The 26,501-nt window shown below is 50.3% G+C and overlaps 1 protein-coding gene across 1 annotated transcript in view; it reads left to right on the plus strand.

The window, feature by feature from the left end:
- HSPA12A (heat shock protein family A (Hsp70) member 12A) overlaps nt 1-26,501 on the plus strand; it is a 68,995-nt gene that overhangs the window by 32,306 nt on the left and 10,188 nt on the right. The window contains exons 2-6 of the mRNA XM_057737610.1: nt 5,767-5,852; nt 7,392-7,519; nt 11,119-11,305; nt 13,442-13,546; nt 18,923-19,039. Coding sequence (XP_057593593.1) covers nt 5,767-5,852; nt 7,392-7,519; nt 11,119-11,305; nt 13,442-13,546; nt 18,923-19,039 — 623 coding nt within the window. The remainder of the gene's footprint in view (nt 1-5,766; nt 5,853-7,391; nt 7,520-11,118; nt 11,306-13,441; nt 13,547-18,922; nt 19,040-26,501) is intronic.

Below are 26,501 nucleotides of genomic sequence, written 5' to 3' on the forward strand. Positions count from 1 at the left end.
GCTGGGTCCCAGTGGGCGGTGGCTGTGAAATTGCTGAATATAATTCATGAAAATTAGTGGGAAGACCTGTTGGTCTAGAAAGCATTTCCACACCTCCCCCAGCAGCTGCCCAGACACGCATGTGCCTGTGAACCTGTGGTTAAGAAAGAAATTGTGAACTGCCCCCACTCATGGTCTGGAGTTGCAGGGACTTGGGCATCTCACTGTCCTATGGCCCCAGTTCTCTCTTACTGGGACATCTCATTTCCTAAACCATTCAGTGAGGGGGAGGATAACTGGAAGATGCTGCCCAGTGTCAGGATGGGCCTGACATAGCCCCCCATTGCCTGGTGCTGTGGTTTCTGCCATTGTAAACGCTCATTTCCATAATTATTATTTAGCATTTAGAGAGCAGCTAGTTTACACTCAGTGTTCTTTGAAGCCAGGAGAGTCTCTCGGTTCACACCAATAAAATTTCCATTTACTCTGGACATCAACCATGGTGATTAAAAAAAAAACCCATAAATTATTTACTGAAATGGAAGTTCAGTTTACGGTAATAATGCATTACATTAGTTCAGCTAGGCATGCAGCCTCTTATAGGGTAATAAAAATTTTTAATTTTCCTTCTTAAAAGGTATTTGCCAGTAACCTACACATGACCTTGAGCTGATCAATTTTCAAAGATGACACTACAGGGAGGGCATATAGAAGAGAGAAAGGGAGAGCTTTTTTCAAATAGCCTAATTTTAGGCAATTGTCAGCAAATATCTATTATCTCACGGCTAGCAGGAGAGAAGAAATGAACGTGTATATTGCATTTTAAAAATCATAAGGACCAGACCTTAAAAATCCTTTTGAGATCGAGCATTTGTTTGATAGAACAGAAATCTGAAAGCTAGCAAGGATGCCTATTTGAAAAAGCTGGGGAGTCACCATTGTTTGAGGCCACCTGTCATTTCGCATGAGCCTGGAGGCTTGTAAAATAAAGTCAGCCCAATGGTTCTGTCTTCATCTTTAAAAATGTTGTATTTATGGAGCAGGATCGATTTTATGTATCTCAGAAAGTCCCCGATTTTGCTCACGGCCATTTGATGACTAATGTCTCTAGCAGAGAAGAGCAACAGCAAGTTCATCAATTATGGCTGTCTCTGAGGTCCTCTTATCACGACTATTTTTTATTTTAGGAGTGTCTGCTTTGATTAAAGCCATTAGAGCCAGGAGCAAATAAAAATGTGTCTGAATTTTACGTCTCGTGTTTTATAGCAGGAACCCTGATGAAGCCTATATTTTAATTATTACAGTGTTAAGGCAAGCTTCACAAGTTCAACCAGTTCCTCCTCTACTACCTGCTTTAGGGTCTAAAAAATCGTGTGGCAGGAGACTTGTTATTTTTACTTATTTATATCCTCTACTTGGCTCCATAAATATTTTCATTTATTTATATATTCCTCTTTGCTGCAAAAATTATTTTTTAAATGACTTGGTTGAAGAATGTTTTGGGGGCTGAATTCCAGGTTAAGAGTGAACCCAGGAACACCCTTATCTATTTTTAGATTCACTAAACTAAAAAGGATTATATACTTACATGTAGTAAAGATTGCTTACTTATGTGCAGTGGGTATATAAGACATAAGTAACAGCAAATCATCTAAAACTAATCACAGAGAAGACCTGATGATTATTTTCTGTTGGTTTTCTAGAAAGCTTCCAGTCTCTTCCTCCTTGGCCTAGTTCTGCGGCTGGAAGTTTGCATTCTTGAAATGTTCTGTGTCTTTCTGATTCTGTGATGTGAAATCACCAAATCCCTCTGTCTTACTGCCTTTCAGGGTAACTCAGTGCTTGACATGGAAGATGCTTTGAGTGTCTGTTTAATCTAGTTGGAACAGCAGAGTAGGTATTTCTTAAAACTCCCTGATCCCTAGGCTCTGCCCTTGACTGCATGTCTGGTAAAGCATTTTTCTTTAATCTCTTTTACTAGTCTTCTCGCCTTACCTCTGCAGATGGATATCAGTTTTCTGTTCATCAACTTCCTTTCTCTCTTCCAAACCTGTGCTCTAAAATTCTCTTCTCGTTGGGCTTTTAGCTGTGCCTTTCTCTTCTCCTCCTGATGTGCCCAAGTCACTCTGTGTGTACTGAACTGGAGTATCATGTAGGTGGGAGTAGTCACTGGGCAGATGTTATTATATTGGCTTTATAGAGAAGCATAAACAGGGTCACAGTTAATGACAGTCAGTGTTTCTTACTGTGGATAATGGCCTAGGTTTAACTGATAGCCAGGATACACAGCATGTACCTTGTACATTCAGAGATTCCATGTATCAACTCTCTCCTATTGTCTATTAGCTTAGCTCTGTCAATTATCCTAGACCGATAGCTAATATTCCATTGACCCCATTGAATTTATTCTTAATCACATACCTATTGAATGAAAGCTTTCAAGATTGGTTGGGCTTATTAGCACACCAGAAACTTCTCACATCCCTCAGGGGCTAAAGTAGGCTTTTCCACATTCTTTTCCCTAAGAGTTTTTGAGCTCCTCTTTGACATCTTAAATAGTTTAATAAAGAAATATTAGCTTGAGAACAAAGTTGTCACTACAGGCTCTGTGTATTCCTGTGGTGATTCAATGCACATTAACTGGTGAATTATCTTTGATTTGGGATCTATAGAGCTATAGATGTGGGTGTGCTTGATATGCAAATGTCTATAAAATGTAACTCCTCCATACCTTCTATGCAAATCAGTTTTAAATCATCGCACAATGTAGCTGCATTTTAATTTCTAATGGAGAAAGCCCATGAGGTTCAATTGCCTCTAGGCCTGGCTGAGTAATCAGCAAGTCAAATGATTTATTTTGTACTGAACCAGAGGCAGGTTGGGAGGGAGGTTCAGGGAGAACCAAAAAAAATCCTTGGTTCTTGTCCTCACATATTCTGGAGTCCTCTGGGGGCCCGAGGCATGTGTTCAGTTGTGTGGCCCAACATGTGCTATTTTACAAGTCAGTGGGACATGCTCTGAGAAGGGCTGAGTGATGGGATAATTAGAACCAAGCAGACAGCGGGGTGGATGGTTTGTCTGCAGATAATAGCTTGTTTGCTAATTGCCAACAGCAGATTTTCTGGGCAATTAGACATTTGGTTTCTTCCAAGACCTTCTGTGCAAATGTGGACACATGGCCGCAGGCCTTCCAGGTAGCAGGTGGAGAGAGGGTGGCTTCCAGTGCAGGATGGCATCTCGCTGCAGGTTGCCCGAGGGGCGGTGGGGGCAGGGCACACTTCTCACTCGTGGAGTTGCTGAACTCCCTGTGCTTTTATGGAAGGGGGTACCCTGTGCTGAAAGATCAGCAAAGAAGCTGCAGTTTAGCAGGCTGGTCCAGGGGCCAGGCTCACGTCTCCACTTTCTTTTCAAGAGCACTGAGCCATGGTGCTGGTAGAATCGGAAATTACTTCCCCTCTCAGATGAGCAAGTTGATTTTTTTTTAGTAAAATCTTTTTTATTGTGGCATAGTATATATAACAAAATTTGCCATTTTAACCATTTTTAAGTGTGCAGATCAGTGGCACGCATTACATTCACATGTTGTGCAACCATTACTACCATTAAAAAATTTTTTCATCACCCAAAATGGAAATTCTGTACTCCCCATTCCTCCCTCCCCCCAGTCCCTGGCTACCTCTAATCTACTGTCTGTCTCTATGAATTTGCCTGTTCTAAGTATTTCATTTACCTATTCTAAATACAATATGGTATTTGTCCTTTTGTGTCCAGCTTATTTCACTTAGTGTAATGTTATCTAGGTTTATCCATAGTGTGTCATGTATAACAATTTCATTCCTTTTTATAGCTGAATAATATTCCATTGAATGGATATACCACATTTTGTTTATCCGTTTATCTGTTGATGGATACTTGGGTTGTTTTTACTTTTTGGTTTTTGTGAATAACACTGCAGCGAACATGCACATACAAGCAGCCCTGTTTTCAATTCTTTTGGGGAGATACTTAGAAGTGGAATTCCTAGGAGTGTAATTGTGTCTATGGTAATTCTATATTTAACTTTTTGAGGAACTACCAAACTGTTTATCACAGCGGTTATACCATTTTGCATTCCCATGAGATATATACAGGGTTCCAATATCTCCACATCCTTGCCAGCATCTGTTATTTCCTCTTTTTAAAAAAATTATAGCCATCCTAGTGGATGTGAAGCAGTATTTCATTGTGGTTTCGATTTCCCTAATGACTAATGAGTGCATTTCCCTAATGACTAATGAGTTAAGCATCTTTTACGTGCTTATCGACCATTAGTATATCCTCTTTGGAGAAATGTCTAACTCCTTTGCCCCACAAGTTGATTTTTGGCCTCTGTGCTCACTTGCTCCTGCATCTTTCCCTCAAAGGTTGGAACTGAGCCTCATCGGGAGGAGAGGGAACACATGCCTGCAGAGTGGGGAGGTGGCTGTGCAGATTTCAAGCTTCACATCCACTCTTTCATAATTCATTTTATTCCCTCAACCCATTTGGCACCCACTGTAATGATGCTGTTTGAGTTCTCACCAAGCAGGAAAAAAAAGAAAAAAAAAAGAAATCAGTAAGCATGTGGGATTAACCAGAGTGAGTTGGCAGAAGAGGCAGATGGAGCCACTCCTAGTGCTTCCCTAGAAGCAGACGGGTCTTTCTCAGATACCCTGTACCCTCTGGGTTTCCTTGACCACAGGTATGGGTGTAGCAAATTACCCATTTTTTCCCCACCAGGTATTAGTCTATGAACGGAGCAGTATTTGCAGAACACTCTGGATGGTGCCTGGGATTTGTCGGTGCCCAAGGTCTGGCCATCACCTCTGCAGGGGGGAGCCCGCAGTCCTTGTTCTGCTCTGCAGGGCCTGCCAGGCCTGAGCAGCGGGCAGGGAGAGCTGCCAGCCCTGACCAGGGACAGGGCGACTTCTCCTTGGGTACTCATCCCTGGGGGAGAGCCTCAGGGCTTTGGCAAGGTTTCAGAACAGATATCTGTGTCTGGGTAATTGCAGGAGGAGCAGGGGAATCGACAAAGTGATATTCATGCTGCCTCGCTGATGGCTCTTCTCTGGTTTGACCTCGTGTCTTTTGTGGGGCCGCACTTGGGGGCCCAGGAAAGCTAATCTATGTCTTTCTGCTGTGTGTGGTTTTTTTTTGTTGAATGTTAAAACCCTTCAGCATCACTGAAGAGACATGAGTTCCGCATGTTGTGGGGGGCCTCGTGCCACAGGGAGGGAGGAGGTGACGGATCCGCGAAGCAAGGAAGTTCTTTCTAGAAGTATCGCTCTTGTCCTCCATTCCTATGCTTAGGGTTGTTAACCCTTGGGGTGGGGTCCCATACCCCTCTGGGAACCTGCAGGCTGTGCATGCCCTTCCAAGAAAATGCATGCAAAACTTCGCACATCATCTCAGGGGGCTCCAGGTTCCTCTGGTCCATACTGGTGCCTGGGTTAACTACAGGCTCTGCAGAGGGTAGATTTGGGGACCGGGCAGCCTCTCTGCTAAGTGGGAGGCGGGCAGCACATAGTGAGAGGCCTGGTGGTCACTGGGAGAAGAGGAGCGTCTCATCTGGTCAAGTTTTAAATATCAAACGGGGGGGGGGTGCCAGATCAGTCACCCTACCTTTCTGCCTGGAGTTTGGCCTGGCCCCGTGTTAGCTGGCTTTCCAGGGGCAAGAGTCCCTGCAGGAGCAAAGCCACACAGCCCTTGTTTCTGCTCTCTGGCTCAGGCCACACCACCTCTAAGCAGTGCACTTGTCTTTCCTTTCAGAAACAGCCCCCACATCTGCATATTCGTCTCCAGCCCGGAGTCTGGGGGACACAGGAATAACACCTCTGTCCCCGTCCCACATTGTGGTAAGAAGTGTGTGTGTGTGTGTGTGTGTGTGTGTGTGTGTGTGTTGGGGGGCGGGGGGAGGGGGGGCATGTGTGCTGATTACCTTTGCTTTCCGAGGCTCTCACGTGATGTGCTGCTGTTCATGGCTACCAGCCATGTGAGCCCTACCAGGCCCCTTCCCCACTCTGGGTCAGGAAAGGCTTTCCATGGTGTGGCTGGTGTTTCTGCAGCCATTGGCCTGAGTGTGCGTAACATGAGCAGGCAGGGTGGGAGCATCTTTTTAAAGATTCAGGGCTGAGAGACTGAGAGGCATCCTCTTGGAAGAAGCAGCCGCCTCTGGCTGGTGGGTGAGTCAGTGCAATGCAGTGGCTTTTGCACTGCAGTTAACTGCCGTGACCAAAAGCTGTGGCTGTAATTGCTTCTGCACCAGCCTGCCCAGGAGAGAAGACCTGGGCAGTGCAGGGGGGTGGTGACTGGGCATTTGCTCCCACCCTGCCCCTCACTGCAAAGGTGGGTATTGTGGGACAGCTGTTCAAGGGATTTCCAAGTAGCAAACCAGAGAAAAGTACCCAGAGGAAAGGGTGGCTTTGCACAAGCCGCTCAGATCTGCAAAGAAGACCCTGCTGAGAAGAACTTCAGAGCATCAGTAGGCAGCGGCGCCAGCTTGTCCTGCTTTTCCGGGAACGGTCCTGGTTTTCCATGCAAAGTCCTGTATGCTGAGACTCTCTCAGGCTTGGGAAAACTGAGAGGCTTGGGCACCTAACGGCCGGGTCTTGTGGTTTTCAAACTCTGTACCCTGAGGGTTCCCTGTAAGAGCTTCAGGGTCACCTGAAGGGGATGGGGGGGCAGAGTGATGAAGGTCAGTGTGACGTGGGGCTCTCGTCCCCTGCTCTAACCAGTACTCTTCAAATCCAAAATTTATTGGTACAATTTGAAGTCCTGTGGATGTTAAAAACAGAAAGTCTACACTGCTTAAAAATTTTTTTGGAAATCTGGAATAGCCTGACCTACTCACTTGAGGAAAGGGGACCGAACTCAGCAGGGTCATGTGACTGTGGCAGGACTGGGCAGGGTCCCTGGTATGCTGAGCCCTGCTCCCACGCACGACATGCTCAGGCAGATTGAGGGGTCACCTGGCAGGTGCACAGGGCACCTGAGCAGAGTCTGGAGGTCTGTGCAGGGACTGTCGGAGGGCAGTGGGGGGAAGATGGTGTCATTCATGGAACCGCTGGGCTTCCAGCCCAGATGGAGGAGTTTCCACGATTAGCCACGTTCGTGCACGTTTGATAAATGGAGTGGTGGGCACGTGTAGGCAGGTGCCCTCCCCAGTCAGCCTGGCCCTCTGTTCAGGAGGCACCTCCATGTCTCCCTGAGTCGGTCAGGTGGGGGCTTGAGGCAGGCCTGCCCCCTCCCCAGGGCTCACCACGTGGCAGACTTGAACCAGAATGTGGAATGTCCTTCTGTCTGCAGTGGGTGCACAGCGGGGTAGGGCGGAACCTTCCTGAAAGCCTGGCTTGATTGCCCACCCGTGCCCTGTGCCCTACTTGGTGTATCTGCAGAACGATGCTGACCCGAACGTCTCTGAGCAGCAGACGTTTCTCGTGGTGGTGGCCGTCGACTTTGGGACCACGTCCAGTGGGTATGCCTACAGCTTCACCAAGGAGCCAGAATGCATCCATGTGATGAGGTGAGTGCTGTGGGCAGGGAAGGGCAGGTGCTGGCGCCAGTCACTGTGACCATGGAAACTTAGGGGAGGGGAGGCAGATTATTACAGTGAGCAGGTAAATGGTACTTGTTGGCAGGTCCTGGATTCTGGTCCTGCTTGGCCCAAACTCAGTGTGCCACTTTAGGCAAGCCACTTCTGATCTCTGGGCTCCAGGTTCCTGGTCTGTAGGAGTGTTGGTTTAATTCTGACGTAGTTGGTTTGGGAAAGGGCCTGGACCGTATGTTTGAAACCAGGTGACTCTACCATGTAGCCTAGGCAAGAGGCGCTGACTCACAGGGTGTTAGTGATGGAGGAGATCCAGTTGCCACTCACTGCGTGACCTCAGGCAATTGCTAAACCTTCTGAAGCTTGGTTTCCTCATCTGTGAAATGGGGATAATGGCAGTACCTGCTTCACAGAGTGTGTGTGCAAATGTAATGAGATTTCCAATCAAGCACTTAGCACGCAGTAAAATGTAAGCAGGGAAGGTGCTAGTCCTTGCAAGTGAAGTCAAGAGATGACAGTAGCCAGAAGCGTAAAGCACCATGCCTGAGAGAAAGCGGAGGGGGTTCATTTCAGCCAACTTCACCCTGAAGCTGCCCTGGGTCTCCTGGGCCGCTTCCCCCCACCCCGCTCATCACACAGCGGCCCTGGCGTCCACCCCATCCACATGTGATCGGCTGTCTGCAAGGACCCCGGTCTATCCTGGCACCAGCACCCACGCCCCCAGACTGGCCCACGCCTTCCTGCAGTCTGCAGCCCCTCAAAGCTTTGGGAACCAGGGATTTATCACCTCAATTTTCCAAATCCAAAGATGGCTCTGAAGATACATTGTGATGGCTTTGCAATTCCTTCAGCTGGTACTTGTGGAATTTAGTTATCCCTCCCAGAATAAGATCTTATGCATTTTTTATAGATAGTGATGTTTAAAACATAAGTCATAATAAAAGTGATCCCCACCCCACTCTTGATTTAGGCCCTGCCTTTCCTCTGGAAAACTGGATGTCCCAGAGGCTCCAGAGACCCGTGGGTGTCGTCTTGTCAGGAAATAACGAAAAGCTGGTTTTAGTAGAGAACTGGCGGCATAGCCCTCGGTGTTCCGTCACCACCAGGATTCGGCTTTGGGTTAGCCGGACAGATGCTGTGAGGGTCTGTGCTCTGCCATCCCTGAGGTGGGAACCTCAGAAAGGAAAGAGCTCTGTATCACAAGCTAGAATAACATGTATCAGCTTCTATGTAGTCGTTTTAAGAAATGTTATTTCAAAGGGATAGTCATACAATGAACAAAAAGAAAAGAGCAGAAATAATAACTTTGAACTTGCTGGGGAGGAATCCTCACACAGCATCTGCAGAGTTCAGGGTCTCTAGGGACATTTTCTTAGTTATTGCAGAGATTTGGGAGGGAGGTTCTACCTGAATTTTACTTCAGTCAGGACATATTAATATAACCATGATCCAGACCGACAGAGTTATGAATGGGAAAATTTAATTTTTTGTATTTAAATAGAAATAAAGAATTACAAGTTTGTAGGGCAAAAACTCAGGAAGTCCGTTACCTATTGCAAACATCAGTGTTACGAGTAGTGGAAAATCCATGTCTGAAAGGTTGTGTGTGGAGTGCACCCCGGCCCAGGCACCAGTGTCTGCCTGGGATGAGGACCACCCCTGCCTCTCAAAGTCCCATGGGGACTTTGGCTCCCTGGGTAGGGAGGCCTGCATCCTGATGGGGCTTGACTGGGAATCCGGCCAGGGATGACTCCAGCCCCATCTGCGTGGCAAATCTAGGCGGAGGTTGGCTCTCCATCTGGCCTGTGATGTTGGGGGCAGGTGTGAGCCCAGCCAGGAGTGCACCCACCTCCCCAGGAGGGCAGGCCAGGAAGAGAGGTGTGCTTCCCCTCGGGCACTGTGTCTCCACCAGAGGCTGCTCGTAGGGGTCATGGGGCTCGTGGCAGGACTGGAGACAGCCGCTGCGCCAGGACCTGATAGAGGAGAGAGCATCCTGGCCTCTTGGCAGCCGGGGCTTCTCTGCTGTGGCCACAAAGGAGGGAGAATCATCCAGTCACTTGCCTTCTCCACTCTCTTTACCTTTCTCCTTCTTTCTATCTGCAAGAAGGAAGGAAGCTTTCCTAGGGCTCAGCCTACCCCCGGCTTGCTCCACAGCCTCTCCCATCAGTTCCAGGATGTCATCCATCGCATCTGCCTGCCTGCCTGCCTGCCTGTCTGTACGCACCCCTCCCTGCTTCTGGCTCCTCTTCAGCGTATAGACGTGGAGAGTATGGTTCCTTCCCTTCTCCCTGTTTCCATCAGCACTCTCATCCACCTTGTCGCTGTGGCTGTCACCCCAGTATGGGGGCGCCCAGGTCTGTTTCCTGCCTGAATCTCTTCCAGAACCCCAGGCTTGCATCTTCAAGCCCCTCCTGGGAGTTCAATGCCAGCATGTTCAAATAAAGCTGTCCACGTTCCCCCCCTGCCTCCTTCTTGGCCAGGGCTGCTGGCATCTGTGAGGGGCAGTCTCTCCTCAAGGCTCCTGAGCTTGACACCTCTGGGGCCCCTGGGGCCCCTTAGCACCCGCTCACCACCGAGGCCATTTGGCTCGGTTCTGCCTCTGGACGGCTGCTCCCCCATCATCCCCTCTCTCTCCTCCCAGGGCTCTGCACCCTTGTGTGAGCTCCCTCACCTCAAGGCCCAAGCCTCCTCCTCAGCCTCCTGGCTTCCGGTCTCCCTCCCTTCAGTCCAGTTTGCTCCTGTCAATAGCAGCTCTGATTCTGTCCTGCCCCTGCTCTAAAACCTTTTGGGGTTCCCTATTACCCACTGTTTAAATCTCTCACTCCTCAGGGTTCTCTGCAGTCTGGTTCCTACCACCTTCCCAATTTCGTTTTTCACACATGTACACAATCTTCTCATTTACACGCTTTCTCTAACCACACAGCCATTTAGCTTGTCCACCTCTGAGCAGCCTGCAGTGTCCTTCCCTCCTTCAGCATCCAGCTGTCTGTCCCTCCTTCAAGTCTCTCCTGAGCCTTGCATTCTTTCCAAGGCCTCATCTCTGGCACCTCTACCTCTTCTGACCCCTCTGGGACAATTCCCCAGGCCCCTCATTTCCATCTGATGAGGCAGGTATCTATGTGTTTGTTTATACCCTACCTGTTCCAAAGAGGATACAAGTCAGTTATCCGTCTGCTGTTGAGTGCTTGCAAATTAAAAAACCCAAATCCAAACCAACCAACCAAACAAAAAACATTACCTACTACATTGTGAGTTATCTGAAGGCAGAGACATAAATGTTTCATCTCTGTCACCAGCACCTGGCATGCAGTAGATGCTCAGTAAATGCTGAGTGAAAGGATAAAGCAGACTTTGCTACTGAGCAAGAACCTGGCACGTGTCCCTTTTGTTTCTCTTATTAAGTGAAGTTGTGTCTCTAGTCACCGCTCAACCAGCTAAACCACTGGGCACCTTTGGCAGCCACCGTGGGCACCCACATCTGGAACAGCCATGCACACAGTAGGTGCTCACATCAGCACTACCTGCACTGGGCTTATGCAAGAAGGCCCATAACCTCTGCCTTTCCTTGGTGGCAGGCGATGGGAAGGAGGCGACCCTGGGGTGTCCAGCCAGAAGACTCCGACCACCATCTTGTTGACTCCCGAGAGGAAGTTCCACAGTTTCGGGTACGCCGCCAGGGACTTCTACCATGACCTGGATCCCAACGAGGCCAAGCAGTGGCTGTACCTGGAGAAGTTCAAGATGAAGCTGCATACCACGGGGGTGAGCCAGCCTCTCCCCAGGCCCAAGTCCTCTGCAGTCGAGAGTGGAGGGTCCTCCAGCCTTTCCCACCCTTGGGGGCCGTCAGGTGTCTCCCAAGCAGAAACGAGGGTCCATTCACCTTGATTTTGGAAACAACCTGGAGCACGCAACACTGTTGTGGAACACACAGCACTTTGATGTATATGTGGGCAGGGAGAGATTCAGAATATTTAGCAACTTGTTTGCTTTGGAAATTGACCAATCGTAGAGACCCTGGCTGGATGGAGCACGGGCAGAGGGGGTGCTGGGAGCCCCCTGCTGTGCCAGGAGACCCGCCTTCACCTGGAGGATTGTTGGGAGATCAAGGGATCCTGCAGGAAGGACGCGGGGGCTAGGGAGCGTTTGGGGGCTCAGGGTGTAGTGGCTGTTCACTAACCAGTTTGGAAGTAACAACCAGTAACAACTGGCTTGTTAACCCTCTCTCTGGGGAAGGAGGTAGCTCAGGAAGTCAAGCGCCCAATAATTGGAGACCCAACACCCAAAGCAGTTTTGCTTCCAACTTGCCAGGGTTCTGTAAGATGGCCACGGCGACTGCACCCTCCCCCAAGCTTCATCGAAATGTTGGGCCATAGGATAGGACTTTTTCAACTGAAGCATTTTATCCCTTAAATTTTCCTTAACTCTGAGTACTCAGAGATGCAGGATGGTGATAGTGTTTAAGGCCACAGAGCCTGAGGCCAGATGGCCTGGGTTTAAATCCCACCTCTGCCATGTTTGAGATACTTAATTCAAAGTCACTTAGCCTCTCCATGCCTTGCTTTACCTTATCTGTGAAATGGAGACACGGAGAGTTCTTTTGTAAGGGCTGTCATAAGGATTAAAGGAATCAAAATACACAAAACACTTAGAACCATGCCGTCCTTAGTTAGAGTCAATTGCTAGCTCTTATTATTTATTGCTTCCGTATGTCTGCTGTTAAGAGTTTGCAGATGACAGAAGCAATGTTACTGGGAAACCCCGCAGCTGGCATCCTGCCTCCCAGGGCTCTGTGCTCCTCCACGTGGGTGTGGTTGTCTCTCTCTGAAGCAGACCGACCTCTGCTCCAAATGCATCCTCCCTGTTTCACCTGATGGGATTCAGCGCCCAACAGCAGTCTCCTGCAGGTGGAAGGAAGCCCAGGAATGTTTTCAATTTGAATTTTTCAGTTCCAAGCCTGTGGCTTCCTGGTGCCAAAGCTGGGGTGTCTTTGCTGAGCCTCAGGTGCGGGAGGAGTGAGCGTGTGCGGAGGGTCAGGATGACAGGCAGGCTCCACAAGGCCGATGTAGCAGATTGATCCCCCTTCACGCTCTGAAGGCAAAGACTAATTACCCAGCCTGGATCAATCCAGAGGCCGCACTGATTTTTTTCCCTGGTGGTCATGAGTCTGCTGGTTCCAGGCGATTTGGGGGCTTCCTTCTGATGTGTGCTCCCCTCTCTGCCCATTCCCACCGTCCAGGGACTATTTTCATCATTTTTTAATGACTTCAGTCCATCCGGCATCTCATGGAGCATCTTCCACCCAAGGGCTACACTCAGCAGCTGCTGTAGTTTCTGGCGGAGGAAGGAAGGCAGTGATGCTGGGCTCCCAGAGGATTAGCCAGCACAAGCCTTAAAATAGGGGCTCTTCTATTTTTGTGACTTGGCTGGCAGCTCATTGGGTAGTGAAAGCTTCGTGTCTGTTTAGCACCGTGCATGTCAGCGCGTTGACATAATTATCTAGGCCTCCATCAGGGGGGCTCCCAAGGGTGACCATGTGTGTCCGCATGTGGAAACAGTATGTAAATTGTACCGGGAGTGGCGTTGCTGCCTTTCTTTCTTCCTGGGCTCTGTCGCTGCCCGGAAACCTCTGCTCCCAGAGGATCCAGGAGAGAGAGGAAACGAGGGAGGGAGGGGAGGAGGGAGCAGGGAGGTGGGTGCTGAGGGGAACAGCCAGGGCCTCCTACACAGTCAGGGGACGATGCTGTCCTGGGGGATGTGCTATCCTAGTCTGCCCCTTGCACACCAGGAAACTCAAACAGGGCTCACTGGCTTCCCCAGGTCTCCGAGTGGCAGTGCTTAAGGCCAGAAGGCATGTCCCTCCTTCTTCTTCTTCCTGTTTCATTCCTGTCCCCCCTCCAGGACCTCACCATGGATACAGACCTGACGGCAGCAAACGGCAAGAAAGTCAAAGCCCTTGAAATCTTTGCTTATGCCCTGCAGTACTTTAAGGAGCAGGCGCTGAAGGTGGGTACATGCCAGAGCCTGTGCTGGGAGTGGGGGGCACCTGCCCAGCTACGAGAGCAGGACAGCCTCGGGGGAGAGAGTGTAGGCTTCGTATTCAGAAAGCAGGATGCGCCCTCGTGCACCGCTGCTGGGAAGGGAAAATGGTGCAGCTGCTGTGGAGAGCAGCGTGGCTGTTCCTCAAAAGGTTAAACACAGAGTGACCATCTGCCTGGCAGTTCCAGTCCTTGATATGTATCAAGAGAAATGAAAACATATTCACACAACAACTTGTGCGTGAATGTTTGTAGCAGCACTAGTCACAATAACCAAAAAGCAGAAATAACCCAAATGTCCACCAGTAAATGAATGGGTAACTAAATGGGATCCACCCATACACTGGAATATTATTCAGCCTTAAAAAGGAGTGAAGTACTGACACATGCTATGGCATGTACCATCATGCTAAGTGAAAGGAGCCCTATACAACAGGCCGCATACTGTATGATTCCATTTGTAGGAAATGTCCAGAAGAGGCAAATCCATAGAGACAGAAAGTAGCTTAGGGGTTGCCAGAGGCTGGGGGGAGGGGGAGTGAGGAGTGACTGCCAGGGGTGTGGGTTTCTTTTGAGGGCTGATGAAGTTCGATGTGGTGATGTTTGCACAACCTTGTGACTATACTAAAACCCACTGAATTGTGCTCTTTAAAGAGGTGAATTTTATGGTATGTTTGGGGTATATCTCAGTAAAACAAACGAAAGAAAGAGAGGCAGGAGACTCAAGTAGCAGCTGTGTGATCTTGGGCAAGGTGTTCCATCTCTCTGATATGGAGGCAGGTAACTGTGCCTCTGGTCGTTTGATAGTAAGTGAAATATGAGATGCTAACTGCCTCCCTGGGGGCTCAGCACAAAGCAAACACTTGGCAATCGTTGCTGCTACCCCCCCTCTCCTCCATGGCCTCCCACCCCAGACCCCGTGGAAGAAGCTGACCGGGTGAATAAGCCCCCTTGCTTCGCCCTTGAAGTGGTTTGTGCAGTGGTTTGTGCCGTGATGGCCCAGAATGAAGAAAACGGCTAATTTCCGAGTGGAAGATAGCCGTCCGCTCAGCGTCCGCTCCCATGGGCGTGGCGATGGGTGGGTGTAGATCAGGTGAGTCAAGAGCCTTGTGTATTGAGGTCTACCCCAAAAGAACTGGGAACATCGGAAGCATTTGGTATGATGTGATCACCAGCAGAAATTTAGGGAATTCTAGAAATAAATAGAATTCGAGAAATAGGGCTAGAGGAAGACAAAGCAGTGAGAACAGCAACACTGCTTTCATCTCTTCAAGTACCTTTTGTTTTGAGTACTTTTTGTGCAGGTCCTAGGCAAATTCTGGCCGTGTGGAAACAAACACAGTGCCTGCAGTTGATGGGTGGGTGTTGTGAGGGGGTAGTGGTGGGTGTTGGGTGTTTACTGGTAGCGATTCTGCCCAAAGACAGCATCAGGGTATCCTCCCTGGAGAAGATGGATTGGGGCCTATGACAGGCTGCAGCTGGAAAGGCAGGAGTTTAATGCTGGAGGAATGGCCCAGGCACAGCTCAGGGGGAAGAAAACATAGCAGACTGCTGTGGGAGCAGGTGTTTGGAGCAGGCGAAGGGCAAGACTGCAGAGAGAGGAGGAACAGCAAGAGGAGGAACAAGATCATACTGAGCGTTGAATGCCAGGCAAAGGAATTCTTCCTGGGTCGTGGGGATCCCTCAAAGGATTTCTCACTGGGGGTGGGGTGCCATGGCAACAAGGATACTGTTAGAGGAGGGGAGACCACCGTGGTCCTGAGGGCCTGCAGGTGGAGAAGTGATATGCTAGAAGCTCACTCACATCCTGAAGCAGGTCTGTCCGGGGGCTGAGGGCAAGGCTGAGACTCCATCTGTGGGAGCATTTGAGGAACATGAAAAGCAAGGAGATAAAGGGGGTGGGGGGGAGGGAAGGAGTGGTTCACTGGGAAAAATTCTTCTATGAAATGGGGTGGGGAGAAGATTCTAAGGAAGGAAGTGGCAGGGAGACAGGGGCTGGGTTCACTTCAGGAAGACGTTGGTGACCAGCCAGAGGCAGGAGCCGTAAGGCCGGCGGGGACCGCAGAAGGGGAGCCGCTGTGGGTCCAGGAGGCGGTGAAGCAGGAGAGGAGGTGGACCTCTGCCAGCCTGAAGAGAGGGGTCCTAGAGGGATGGGCTCAGTGCGTGGAGAAAGATGAAGGCACAGAGGGAGGCAGGGGCCTCCGGATGAAGAGGAGAAGCCATAGGGACTCGAGGAAAATGTAAGACTTGAGAAAGTCCATGATATTGGGGTGTGTTTCAATTGGCCAAAAGGAAAGGCATGAACAGCCCAACTGTCAGGGGAAGGAGGAGGTGGAGGGGGCGGGGGTGTGGGTGGGTGGGTGGTCGTGGACCTGTCAGCTCAGCCAGAGGCTTCAGGAAACTTCTCCCAGCAGGGAGCATGTTGTAAAGACATTCCATGAAGCAAAGCTGTTTGAGGAGATGTGTAGGAACTAGGCCCTTCACAAGAGGCTGGCTGGTGTTTGACGGGCAGATGGGTTGGTGGGGGAGTGGGGGGCAGGGCTATTGCATGTTGGACCAGAATAAGCTCAAGTAAAATATCTCAGAAATCACATCCCTGGAGCAGTCTCGTTGTTTGTGAGGGACAGTCAGTGAAAGTGCCTGACGTAAGATGTTCAGGCAGTGCCAGATTCCCTCCCATGCTGATCTTCACCTGCTGGCGAGCAAACAGCTCATCCAGACAACTTTCCACATGGCCAAGGAAGCCCATCACTCATCTTTGAGCCTTTTTCTGTTTAAAGAGCTTAAAATAGCCTGGACAGTTACAGGCGCCACACTTAGAATCCCTCCCAATTCATCACGTGCTCACCTGCTTCTAAAGCCCAATGCAGACCTGCAAGGAAAGAAAACATGATAAAAAACCAAAAATAAACACAAGCAAGAAAAGGCTGTTTCACCAGCAGTCCCACTCCTGGGAATATATCCAGAAAAGACAAAAACTCTAATTTGAAAAGATACATGTATAGCAGCACTATTTACAATAGCAAAGACATGGAAGTAACCTAAATGTCCATCAACAGATGAATGGATAAAGATGTGGTACACACACAGACACACACACACACACACGCACACATGCACACGCACACACAGATGCACAATGGAATATTACTCAGCCATTAAAAAGAATGAAATAATGTCATTTGCAGCAACATGGATGGATCTAGAGATTACCATACTAAGTGAAGTCAGAGAAAGACAAACATATATCACTTATATATGGAGTCTAAAAAAATGATACAAATGAGCTTATATATAAAATAGAAATAGACCCACAGACATAGAAAACAAACTTCTGGTTACCAAAGGGGAAAGGGGCGGGGAGGGACAAATTAGGAGTTTGGGATGAACAGACACTATTATATATAAAATAGATAAACAAGAAGGACCTACTGTATAGCACAGGGAACTGTATTCAATAACTTGTAATAACCTGTAATGGAAAAGAATCTATCTATATATCTATCATCTATCTATCTATCTATCTATCTATCTATCTATCTATCTATCTATCTGAATCACTTTGCTGTACACTAGAAACTTACACAGTATTGTAAATCAGTTAAATCTCAATTTTTTAAAAATGTCTGTTTTACATTGGTCTAAAGCAGAGATGTTTTTAAAAACATGTTTATTAAAAAAAAAGTGTACTGAATGCACTGAACCACCCACTTAAAAATGGTTAAGACAATGAATGTTGTTACGTGCATTTTCTCATAATGAAAAATGACGTTTTTTTTAAAGGCAAAAAAAAGTTTACCTATCAAAGAGGAGATTAGTTCAGTGAGAGGGTGGGTCAGTCCCAAGATAACTACATGAAACAATAGAGAAAATGAGATACCCATCAGGAAAAAAATCACCAGCCTGTTAATCTTCTTAAACATGTCCAGAGCTGACTCTGATGCAGAAGCACATCAGTGTATGCTTAGGTTTGATTTCAGATTTGTCTGGTGAATGTGGCAACAGGAGGAGAGGAGAAGGGAGGGACGAGCATCCATCAGAGGTCTTCCCTGCTGGGCCAGTGTTCCCTGTGTGCTCTCACTGAATCTTGCCAGTAACACAGCGGGTTAGTGTTATTCTTCCCATTTTACAATGGGAATACTGAGTCTGAGAACTGTTCTAGAGATGTATTTTGTCTGCCTGGGCTTGGTCAAAACTTCTGATGCTTCCACCCATCCCGTTTATCCACATGGGTCCCTCTGATTTTTTTTTTTAAGTATAGTTGATTTACAATGTTGTGCCAATCTCTGCTGTACAGCAGAGTGACTCAGTTATACACATACACACATTGTTTTTTTAAACATTCTTTTCCATTATGGTTTATCCCAGGAGATTGGATATACAGTAGGACCTTGTTGTCTATCCATTCTAAATGTAATGATTTGCATCTACCAACCCCAGACTCCCAGTGCATCCCTCTTCCTCCCCCCTACCCCGCCCCAGCAACCACAAGTCTGATCTCTAGGTCTGTGAGTCTGTTTCTGTTTCGTAGATAGGTTTTACGTGAACTGAAAGTCAAGGGCAGCACGCTTCTTGCTTATGTCATGTGGTTCATACCCTTCCCAACTTGCCAGGAAAACTCCGCTGATGTGCTGGGCCTGCAGGAAGGTGGGTGACAAGTGACAGCTCTGATAACAAATGCCACCAGTCGTTAATCATCCCTGTGGGCCAGGCACTGTTCAGATAGGAGACCAAAAGTAACAATTTAGTTAAGACCTTGGCCTTTAGAGTCAACATAGACCTGGGTCTGGGTCCAAACTTTGGCTCTGCTACTTTCTAGCTCTGCGGTCATCACAAAGATACTGAACATATCTAGGCCTTAGTTTGCCACCTGTAGAAAAGGGGCAGTGTTAATCTCTTCCTAACAGGATTCTCCAGTGGATTAATGGGGATGAGGTATGGAAAGGGCTTAACAAGGTTGACACAGAGCAAGCTGTCAGGAAGTGTAGCTCTCAGGAAATTATCAATCCTCCCAACAAGCATATGAGCTTGTTATTATCCCTATGGCACAGATAAGGAAGCTGAGGGCTGAGAGGTTGTCAGTTGCCCCAAGTCACATGACTAGGAAGTGGCCAAACGCCTCAGGTCTGCCCACCTCCCACCTGCAGCCACATCCAGTGAGTGGAAGGAGCTGGGAGCTCCCTGTTTGCTGAATATTCAGAAAACAGGTTCCTGTCCCCTGGTAAGTTCACGGGGCTGCGGAATAGACGCCCCAAGAGTTCACGGCCAGGAAGCCCGGATTTTCGCAGAGTCACGGGAGGACCAGCTCCATCCACGTGACCTGCTGTATTTCCCTTGGCTTTAGGAGCTGAGTGACCAGGCGGGCTCAGAGTTCGAGAACTCTGATGTCAGATGGGTCATCACAGTGCCTGCCATCTGGAAACAGCCCGCCAAGCAGTTCATGAGACAAGCTGCCTACCAGGTGAGTGCGGGGCTGGGGGCGGGTGGGGCCCAAGGTGCACGCGGCGGCGGCCGTGGTGGCTGTCACCCCACTCGGGTGTCCCCCAGCATTCACAGGCCTCCTTGGGAGGCAGCGAGGGGTCTCGCACAGGCAGGGGGTCTCGCACAGCGAGGGGTCTCGCACAGCAAGGGGTCTCCCGTTCCTCAGCTTCCTCCTGGGGGAGGAGCGGGGGCCAGACGGACAAGGGGAGAGCCTGGGCTCAGTCTTCTTTCGGACTGTATTCATTTCCAGGACTTGTTGCCCCTGTAGGTTCCTTGGGGCTAGGCTTGCACACTGAAGTTCAGAGACATTTCTGTGTGGGCAAATGGAAGTAAGACCCTCAAGGAAAAGGCTTGGGGAACAAGAATATTTGAATAAAAAAGAAGTAAAGACAAGGCCAATGGCCATGAACCAGGCAGCTGAGCCTGGGGTGGAGGCTGAAAGCTGCACACACGCAGCCAGGAAATAAAGGAAGTATGATTGTCCTCTGCACGGTTCACCTTATGAGTAACATAGGAGCACAGCACATATGGGCCCCCCAAAGAGAGGAGAGGGCTGCCAGACCTGCCTGGTGGCAGAAGACACCCACATCCAGGTGAGGGCAGTGGCACAGCCAGGGACATACCAGTCAACACGGAGCCATGGAGACAGAGCACTCCAGTGCTGACGGCCTGCCCATCCCTCATGGGTGCTGGGGGGCACCACTGGTGCCAAAACCCTCGTGGCCTCCAACACTCACAATGTTTGCAGACAACCTGTGCCACGACAGGGCTTCCATGAGGGTCTGACCTCATGGCAAGAATGGCTGGCCGTACGGACCTGCTGTTCTGATCCCTGGGACAGAGCTGGCTCCTTTTGTACTTAGTCCTCTGGGTTAATAAATGCAAGCCCACCCTGGACCCTGGGTCAACTCTACGCTGAGAATCAGAGCCTTCAACCTGAGCAGGCTGAGGAAAGTCACCAAGGTCATAGATGTCCCCTTGTCCCCTGCCATGCCTCTCAGGAGAGAGTCACCTTTCCCAGGAGACACACCTCTGATGTTGAGCCTGTGGCCACATGTATGAATCTGTCCTTTAAAAACTCCCTTTGAATCAATCTTGAGCACCAAACACAGTCAAATGGCCCTGGGCACCTTGGTGTCAGGACTTGTACTTGATGCTTGGGGCTTTACTCCAGGCGGCAGGTAGACCTCAAGGAAGGGCAGTGCCCCTCCCCCCCCTCCCCCCCCCCCCCCCCCCACATTCCCTTCCTCCCTCCCCTGCCCCAGGCTGGCTCCTCTGCTCTCCCCTTCCTCTGTTCAGCATGAGAATCTGGCTCGTCTATGTATTTGCCAAAAATAGATTTGTTTATATAGGGATGAAGGAAAAGGGTGGAAGTTCCAGAGAGAGGCAACTTCTTTAAAAAGGAAGAGAAACAAATGCAGTTTCACTGTCCACGGGAGCCCTGGGCATCAGGAAGCTTTTCCTTGGTGTCAGCCTTCAGGCAGAGTCCAAAGATCCAAACATGGGACACTGGGACACTGGTGTCTGCTAAGACATAGTTCTGAGTTTTCCCAGGAAGGATACTCAAGATTCATAGTTTTGACTTTCATTTTCCAGCCCACGGGAAGACTTCAGCAACAGACACGTGACCCGGAAAGGGGACAGTTCTTATTTTTAGCCTGAAAAAGAAAGAGGTGCAGTGACTGGTAGATTTCTCAGGGCTGATGGAGCCCTGGGCCGGCTCTTCAAGGGCTGCCTCTCTGAGTGGGTGGCGGGGAGTGTGGGGAGAGGCCCCTTACCCGGGGGAGGCCAAGGGGGAAACCTGGCTGAAGAGGGCGTGGAGTCCTCTGGGCTTTGGCACCTCAGGCAGTAGGAGGGCCAGCAGCTCCTGGGCGGGGGCCCAGGTGACCAGCGTGGATGGGGGTGGGGGGGAGTTTGCTTCTTGAGGCCCAGAGACGCCCTGTAGACGGGCCTGTCCTCTCCATGCCGGGTAACGTTTGTCCAAGGCAGTGTTGTGCAGCTTAAGTTCTGGCCTTTTGTAGTTCTGATTTGATACTTGTGTTCAGTTTGCAGTCACTGGATGGATTTGAAGATGGCAGGGACCATTCTTTCATTCATTCTTTGTTCACTCATTCATTTATTCATTAAACAAGCCTGTGCTGGGGGCCTCCCGTGCCAGGACGGTGGTGGGTGCTTGAGTCATAGGACAGGGGCCCTGCAAGTCACTTACATCCAGCTGGTTCCCTGAAGCCATTTGCACTCCTGGGAAGGGGCAAATGGCGTGTTAGGGGCACCCTCTTCAGCCTGTCTTCTGGGAGAGTCTTCTTGACAAAATGGAAATGGAACGTGCTGCTCTGTGGCCAAAATTAGCATCTCTCCAACTCTCCCTCCTCACCTCCCATTTAGTATACAGAGTAAGCAAGATGCATACCTGTGATGGTTAATCTTATATATCAACCTGACTGGGCCTAGGGGCACCCAGATATTTGGTCAAATGTCATTCTGAGTGTTGCCGTGAGGCTGTTTTTGGATGAGATTAATGTTTAAATTGACTGCCTGAATGGAGCGGGTTGCCCTCCCTAAGGTGGGTGGGTCTCTTCCAATCAGTTGAAAGCCTGACTAGAACAAAAGGCTGAACCTTCCTAGCTAAAATAAGAGGGAATTCCTCTGGCCTGCCTGCCTTCAAACTGGGACATCGTTTTCCCCCTGCCTTTGGACTCCAACTGAAACATCGGCTCTTTCTTGGTCTTGAGCCTACCGGCAAGGAAAGTATACCATCGGTCCTCTTAGGGCTCCAGATTGCTGACTGAGGTCTTGTCAGTGTCCATAATCACGTGAGCCAATTCCTTATAATAAATCTCTTTCTACGTATACCTACATCCTACTGGTTCTGTTTCTCTGGAGAAACCTGATAAACACAGAACCTGAACAAAAAACGCAGTTCTTGGCCCAGCCAGCTTCTGAAATCTGGGAGTGCCCACCCGCCCTTCTACCCACAGTGCTGCCCATCGGCCTGGCTTCAGGCAGATGAGCAGGAAGGATGAGGCAGGGTGGTTCTCTGTCAGGGCAGCTGGGAAACGGGTCAGTCTGCCCTGCTTGCATGTGGCAAATGGAGCTCCTCCTTCCAGATTTATGGGAGGCCTCCTGAGCCCCAGTTCAGGGCAGTCATGTGGAGTCCGAACGTCATCCTCCCTCCAGCCCTGGGGGAGGAGGAAGAGGCCTGGATGCAGGGCCAGGAGATGAGGGTCTGGGCAGCATCTCCCGTGGAGAAGCAGATCTGCGGAGGGTGTGTCTGGGGCCTGTACTTGGAGGTCTGTGATTCACTGCCAATGAGGGCTGCCCTGAACTTGACACGGGGACAGTTTCATCTATGAAACTCCCCAAACTCCTCTTGTATCAAGTGATAGTTGAAAAGTGGGTTGAATCTCCATCTTTTATAATCCATAGCCTCAGGACAGCTTTAGACCCTGTAAGGGCATTCAGTGAAAGGATGGCAGCGGAAAGAACAGCTGACGCCTCTTCTGAGGCCCTCAGGAAAGACCTATAAGGAGGAGGTAGCTCCACTGCATCCTGAGTGCTCACGCGTAGGAGGTAGTCCAGTGTATTTCTAGAGGCACTTTGCCTAAAATGTGTAACTCTAGTAGGTTCCAGAAACCTGCTAAATAAACGATGTTCCCCTACATACAGGGATCTCATCTAATACAGAGTTGCAGCCTACATTTGTCTCCCTTTCTGAACAAACCGCAGTGAGAAATAATCACATCAGGAAAGAAACCCAACCCCATGACACTCAGAAACCGTGCAGCTGTAGCTCCTTGCAGCTTGACACCAGGCCAGCCGAGCACTCAACCGGTCTGGCCTTTTTTGTCAGCTGTGGACATAGCCCCTGGCGGATTTTCCTGGCTGACTGCAGGGCCGAGGAACAGAGTAGCTGGGGTGGTAACCTCCCACATCCTTGGCCTCCCTAGAGTGTGGTTTTCTCACCCACCCGCTCTTCCCAAGTGGAGCTCGTGACCAGGAAGCAGAGCTCTAGAAACTACTACGCTGGAGCTCTTGTTGGCCCAGATTTGTGGAGTCAAATGGTGTAGGATCCTTTCGGGTCAGACACTTTCTGATTGTAGAATCCTCAGGTCATGTCTGAAATGCTCTTGTGAGAAGGGCCAGGATATTGCAGAATAAAGGCTGGCTGGAGGGATGGCTGGTTCATTCATTCAGCAGCTGCCCTCTGAACACCTACTGTGTGCTCTAGGGCAAGAAGACCTGGCTGCTGCCCTTAGAAAACACACCATCTTGCAGGAGAGGCTAGACAGGTCCGCATGGATCTGGAGTGGGAGGCAGAACATGCCACGTGCTGGGCCTGGGGCCGCGCAGAGAAAGAGCTCACGTTGGCCTTGAGACACCAGCTCCAGAGGCAGAATTACTGGATGCAGAGAGAGAGCTCTCCTGCCCTGGTTGACGCTGGCCTGAACCCAGGAAAAGACCCCCCCAGGTCTCCTGCCAGCTGCCAGGCCAGAGGGCTTCTGCTGAGAAGGACAGCAAATGTTATTATGCAGAAGCGAAGCTTACATTTCAGGGCACTGGATCCTTCTGCTCAGAGACAAAGACATCTGGGTTTTTGAAAGTCTGGCAGGGACTTTTGCATTTCCTCCTCTTAGAGTCCCCTAGCAGAAGGAAGCCTCCTGGGGAGACGGAATCTGTGCAGGGAGACAGCTGCCTCCTCTTGCCTCTCCCTCAGCTCTCCTTGTGGCCTCCGTGAGAGTTTGCTGGTGGGGACACGGCCCCTCCCTCTCACTGGGGAGCAAGGAGGGGGGCTGGCTCAAGCAAAGGAGTGTGGTTACTGCCCCCCCACCCCAGGCACTGCCGGGCCCCCCATTAACCTTGCCTCTCCCCTCCCCTCTGGTCTGGGGTCCTCTTCACCTCTGCTTCTGTCTGCTTCCTCACCCGGGTACCATGGGAAACTCCGCATGGAAATGGGCCAGAGCTTTTGCTGTGGAGCCAAGGCCAGCCCAGCGCGGGAGGGACAGATGAAAGGTCCCCCGAGGGCTGCAACGCACACTGTTTGGGGCGGTGTCAGGTCAGTCTGCATGACTTTCATGTCTTCAGGATGTGGAGCATCCCAGTGGGAGGTCGTCTCAGTCACACACAGGGTATCCTCGGGCGCCCTCGAATTGTATCCTTTACTCAGAGTCCTTCACTTCTCTGGGCTTCTTGATGTGATTTTCCACATAGATATTTCACACCTAAGTCAGAGATCCTGCTCAGAATTTCCAGGAAGGTATGGAAGAGAATAAGCCTGTTTATTTTCTGCTTTCCTTTGGTCCCTGGCGTCCCCACCACCAGGCCCAGGCCTCTGTGGCTCTTACCAGGCATGTGGGAGCTGCCAGGCTGGTGGCATCCCAGTGGGACGCGATGACAGGAATGTGCCTTTTGAGTGGGCAGAGCCCGTGGTTTCTCCCTTCACACTGAATCCTGGGCGCCACTCTGCTCTGCCCTCCCCAGCCTCCACCAGGTTTATCCTCCATCCTGAACTTTGGAGGAGAGGCTTGTATATCCAGGGCTCACTGTGGCTTTGCAGCGTGTCTTTCCTTCTTTCTCAGCCCATGTTGTGGGAGCCGGGCCTGTGAGCTTCTGTTCTAGGGGGGCCTTGGCTTTACATACAAACTCAGGAGGATGGGAGAACCAGTCTGCAAGCACTGTTCTGGAGACGGGGCTCCTCCTGGTGTCCCTTTGGATTTCTTCTTCTGAGATCCTGGGGATAAACATTCAGAGGTTTCACCGTTCCTGGTGGCCCTTGACCTGTGTACCCCACGTCCCCTTTCATCGGGCACTTTAACCTTCAGCTGCCTTTGTGCTGAGGATGTCGGACGAGACCCTGTGAGAAAGTGAGCCTGGGGGAGGAGGCATCTTCATTCCCTCGGACGCGTAAATCTTGTCACACATCTGTGTCACTAACCTATTGACCCGTGTAAGCTGAGGGCAGGCCTGCCCTCTTTGATCTGGGGACCCTGCTGATGGGCACAGATGCGGCCCATGTGGTTGGCCTCAGCCCAGTACGAGGCAGGAGGAGGGGGTGGAGGGTGTGAGCGTGTGCGGTTCCATCTGGTTTTATAAAGGTCAGTCTTCCAGAAGGGGTCTGCCCTTGTGAGGCATTTGGTTTTGGCAAAGTGGAGACTTTCAGTCCCCTGCAGGCTGATGGTATCTCATTTAGACGTAATTAACTGGTTCGTTTCGCGTGTGGTTGTTAGGGAGAACGAATGACAGCAGGTATAGGCAGTACTGTCCCTGAGCAAGTGAGTAGAGAGCATACCTTCAAACCAGTTCAGGAGGGAATACTGGGGCACCCAGGAGTTCTGTCAAAGTGCAGAGGCTGGGCCCACCCCAGTAACTAGAGTTACTAAGAGCAGGAGAGCTGGAGATCCAATTAGAGAGCTGCTCTGCAAGGCTCAAACCTGGGCCTGGGCTGGCTCTGCCACTTCTCTTGGATCCCCTGGAGCCTAAGACTGTCCCGGTTTTAGCACCGAGAGGCCAGTGTCCCAGGAAACCCGGGACAGTTGGTCACCCTACCTCTTTGAGCCTTGGTTTCTTTCTTCATAAAGTGAAGGAGTTGGACGAAAGGCACTTCTCATTTCTAACCTGAACTCTCCTCCCCTCCTTGCCCAATAATTGACCCTCCTAAGCCCCTTCCGCCCATGACTCTAGGCCGGCTCTTCCCCACCGGGTCATTGTACATGTGTGGCAATAGGCAGACCTTTGTCCCTGGTTGATGAGATGAGTCCACTAAACCTCCCGGGGCCTGGGGAGAGCTGGGGGCTTTCTCCAAAGTGGGTGTCGCATGAGGATGCATCCCGGTTTCGCTTGGAAACAGCAGCAAAGACAGCCAACACAGCAGTGACGAACGAGCTAGGTTTCATTTCCCACTGTGCTGGCAGCCAAGGAGAGCTGTGAGCTTGGGCACCTTCAACGAGCAAGCTGGAGCTCATGCTCCAGGTCAAGGCCACAAGAGGCCACGCCAGGCTGTGTCTCTGAGCATCCTCAGAAGGGTGGTCCGGAGCCTCCTGGCTATGCTCCATGAGGCCTGAAGGGGCTGTGCCTGGAACAGGCCACATGTCACAGGGCAGAAGCATGTTTGCTGTGGAGGGATGGAGGCTTTGAATTAGATAACTGCTAATGGCCTTCCCCCCCACACACTCTAGGGAACGGGGACCCTGTGGGATTCTGGGGCTGGGGGGCTTTCTCCTGGTGTTCTGGAGATAACAGGCCAGATCCCACACAGCAGAATCAGATGCCTGCATAGCTGAGGCCCAGCGATGGCCCTTCTGTTTCCTAGGCCACCAAAGATTGGGGTTTGCTACGACTCAGTCTGACCATTTAGTCCTGGAACCTGAAACAGACCATCAGCCTTCCATCCCGTGGTGGTTTTCAAAGTTTTTGGTCCTTTGCCTGTTTGTGCTTCTCAGTTCTGA

Source organism: Hippopotamus amphibius, chromosome 5 (genome assembly GCF_030028045.1).
Source record: "Hippopotamus amphibius kiboko isolate mHipAmp2 chromosome 5, mHipAmp2.hap2, whole genome shotgun sequence".
NCBI lineage: Eukaryota > Metazoa > Chordata > Mammalia > Artiodactyla > Hippopotamidae > Hippopotamus > Hippopotamus amphibius.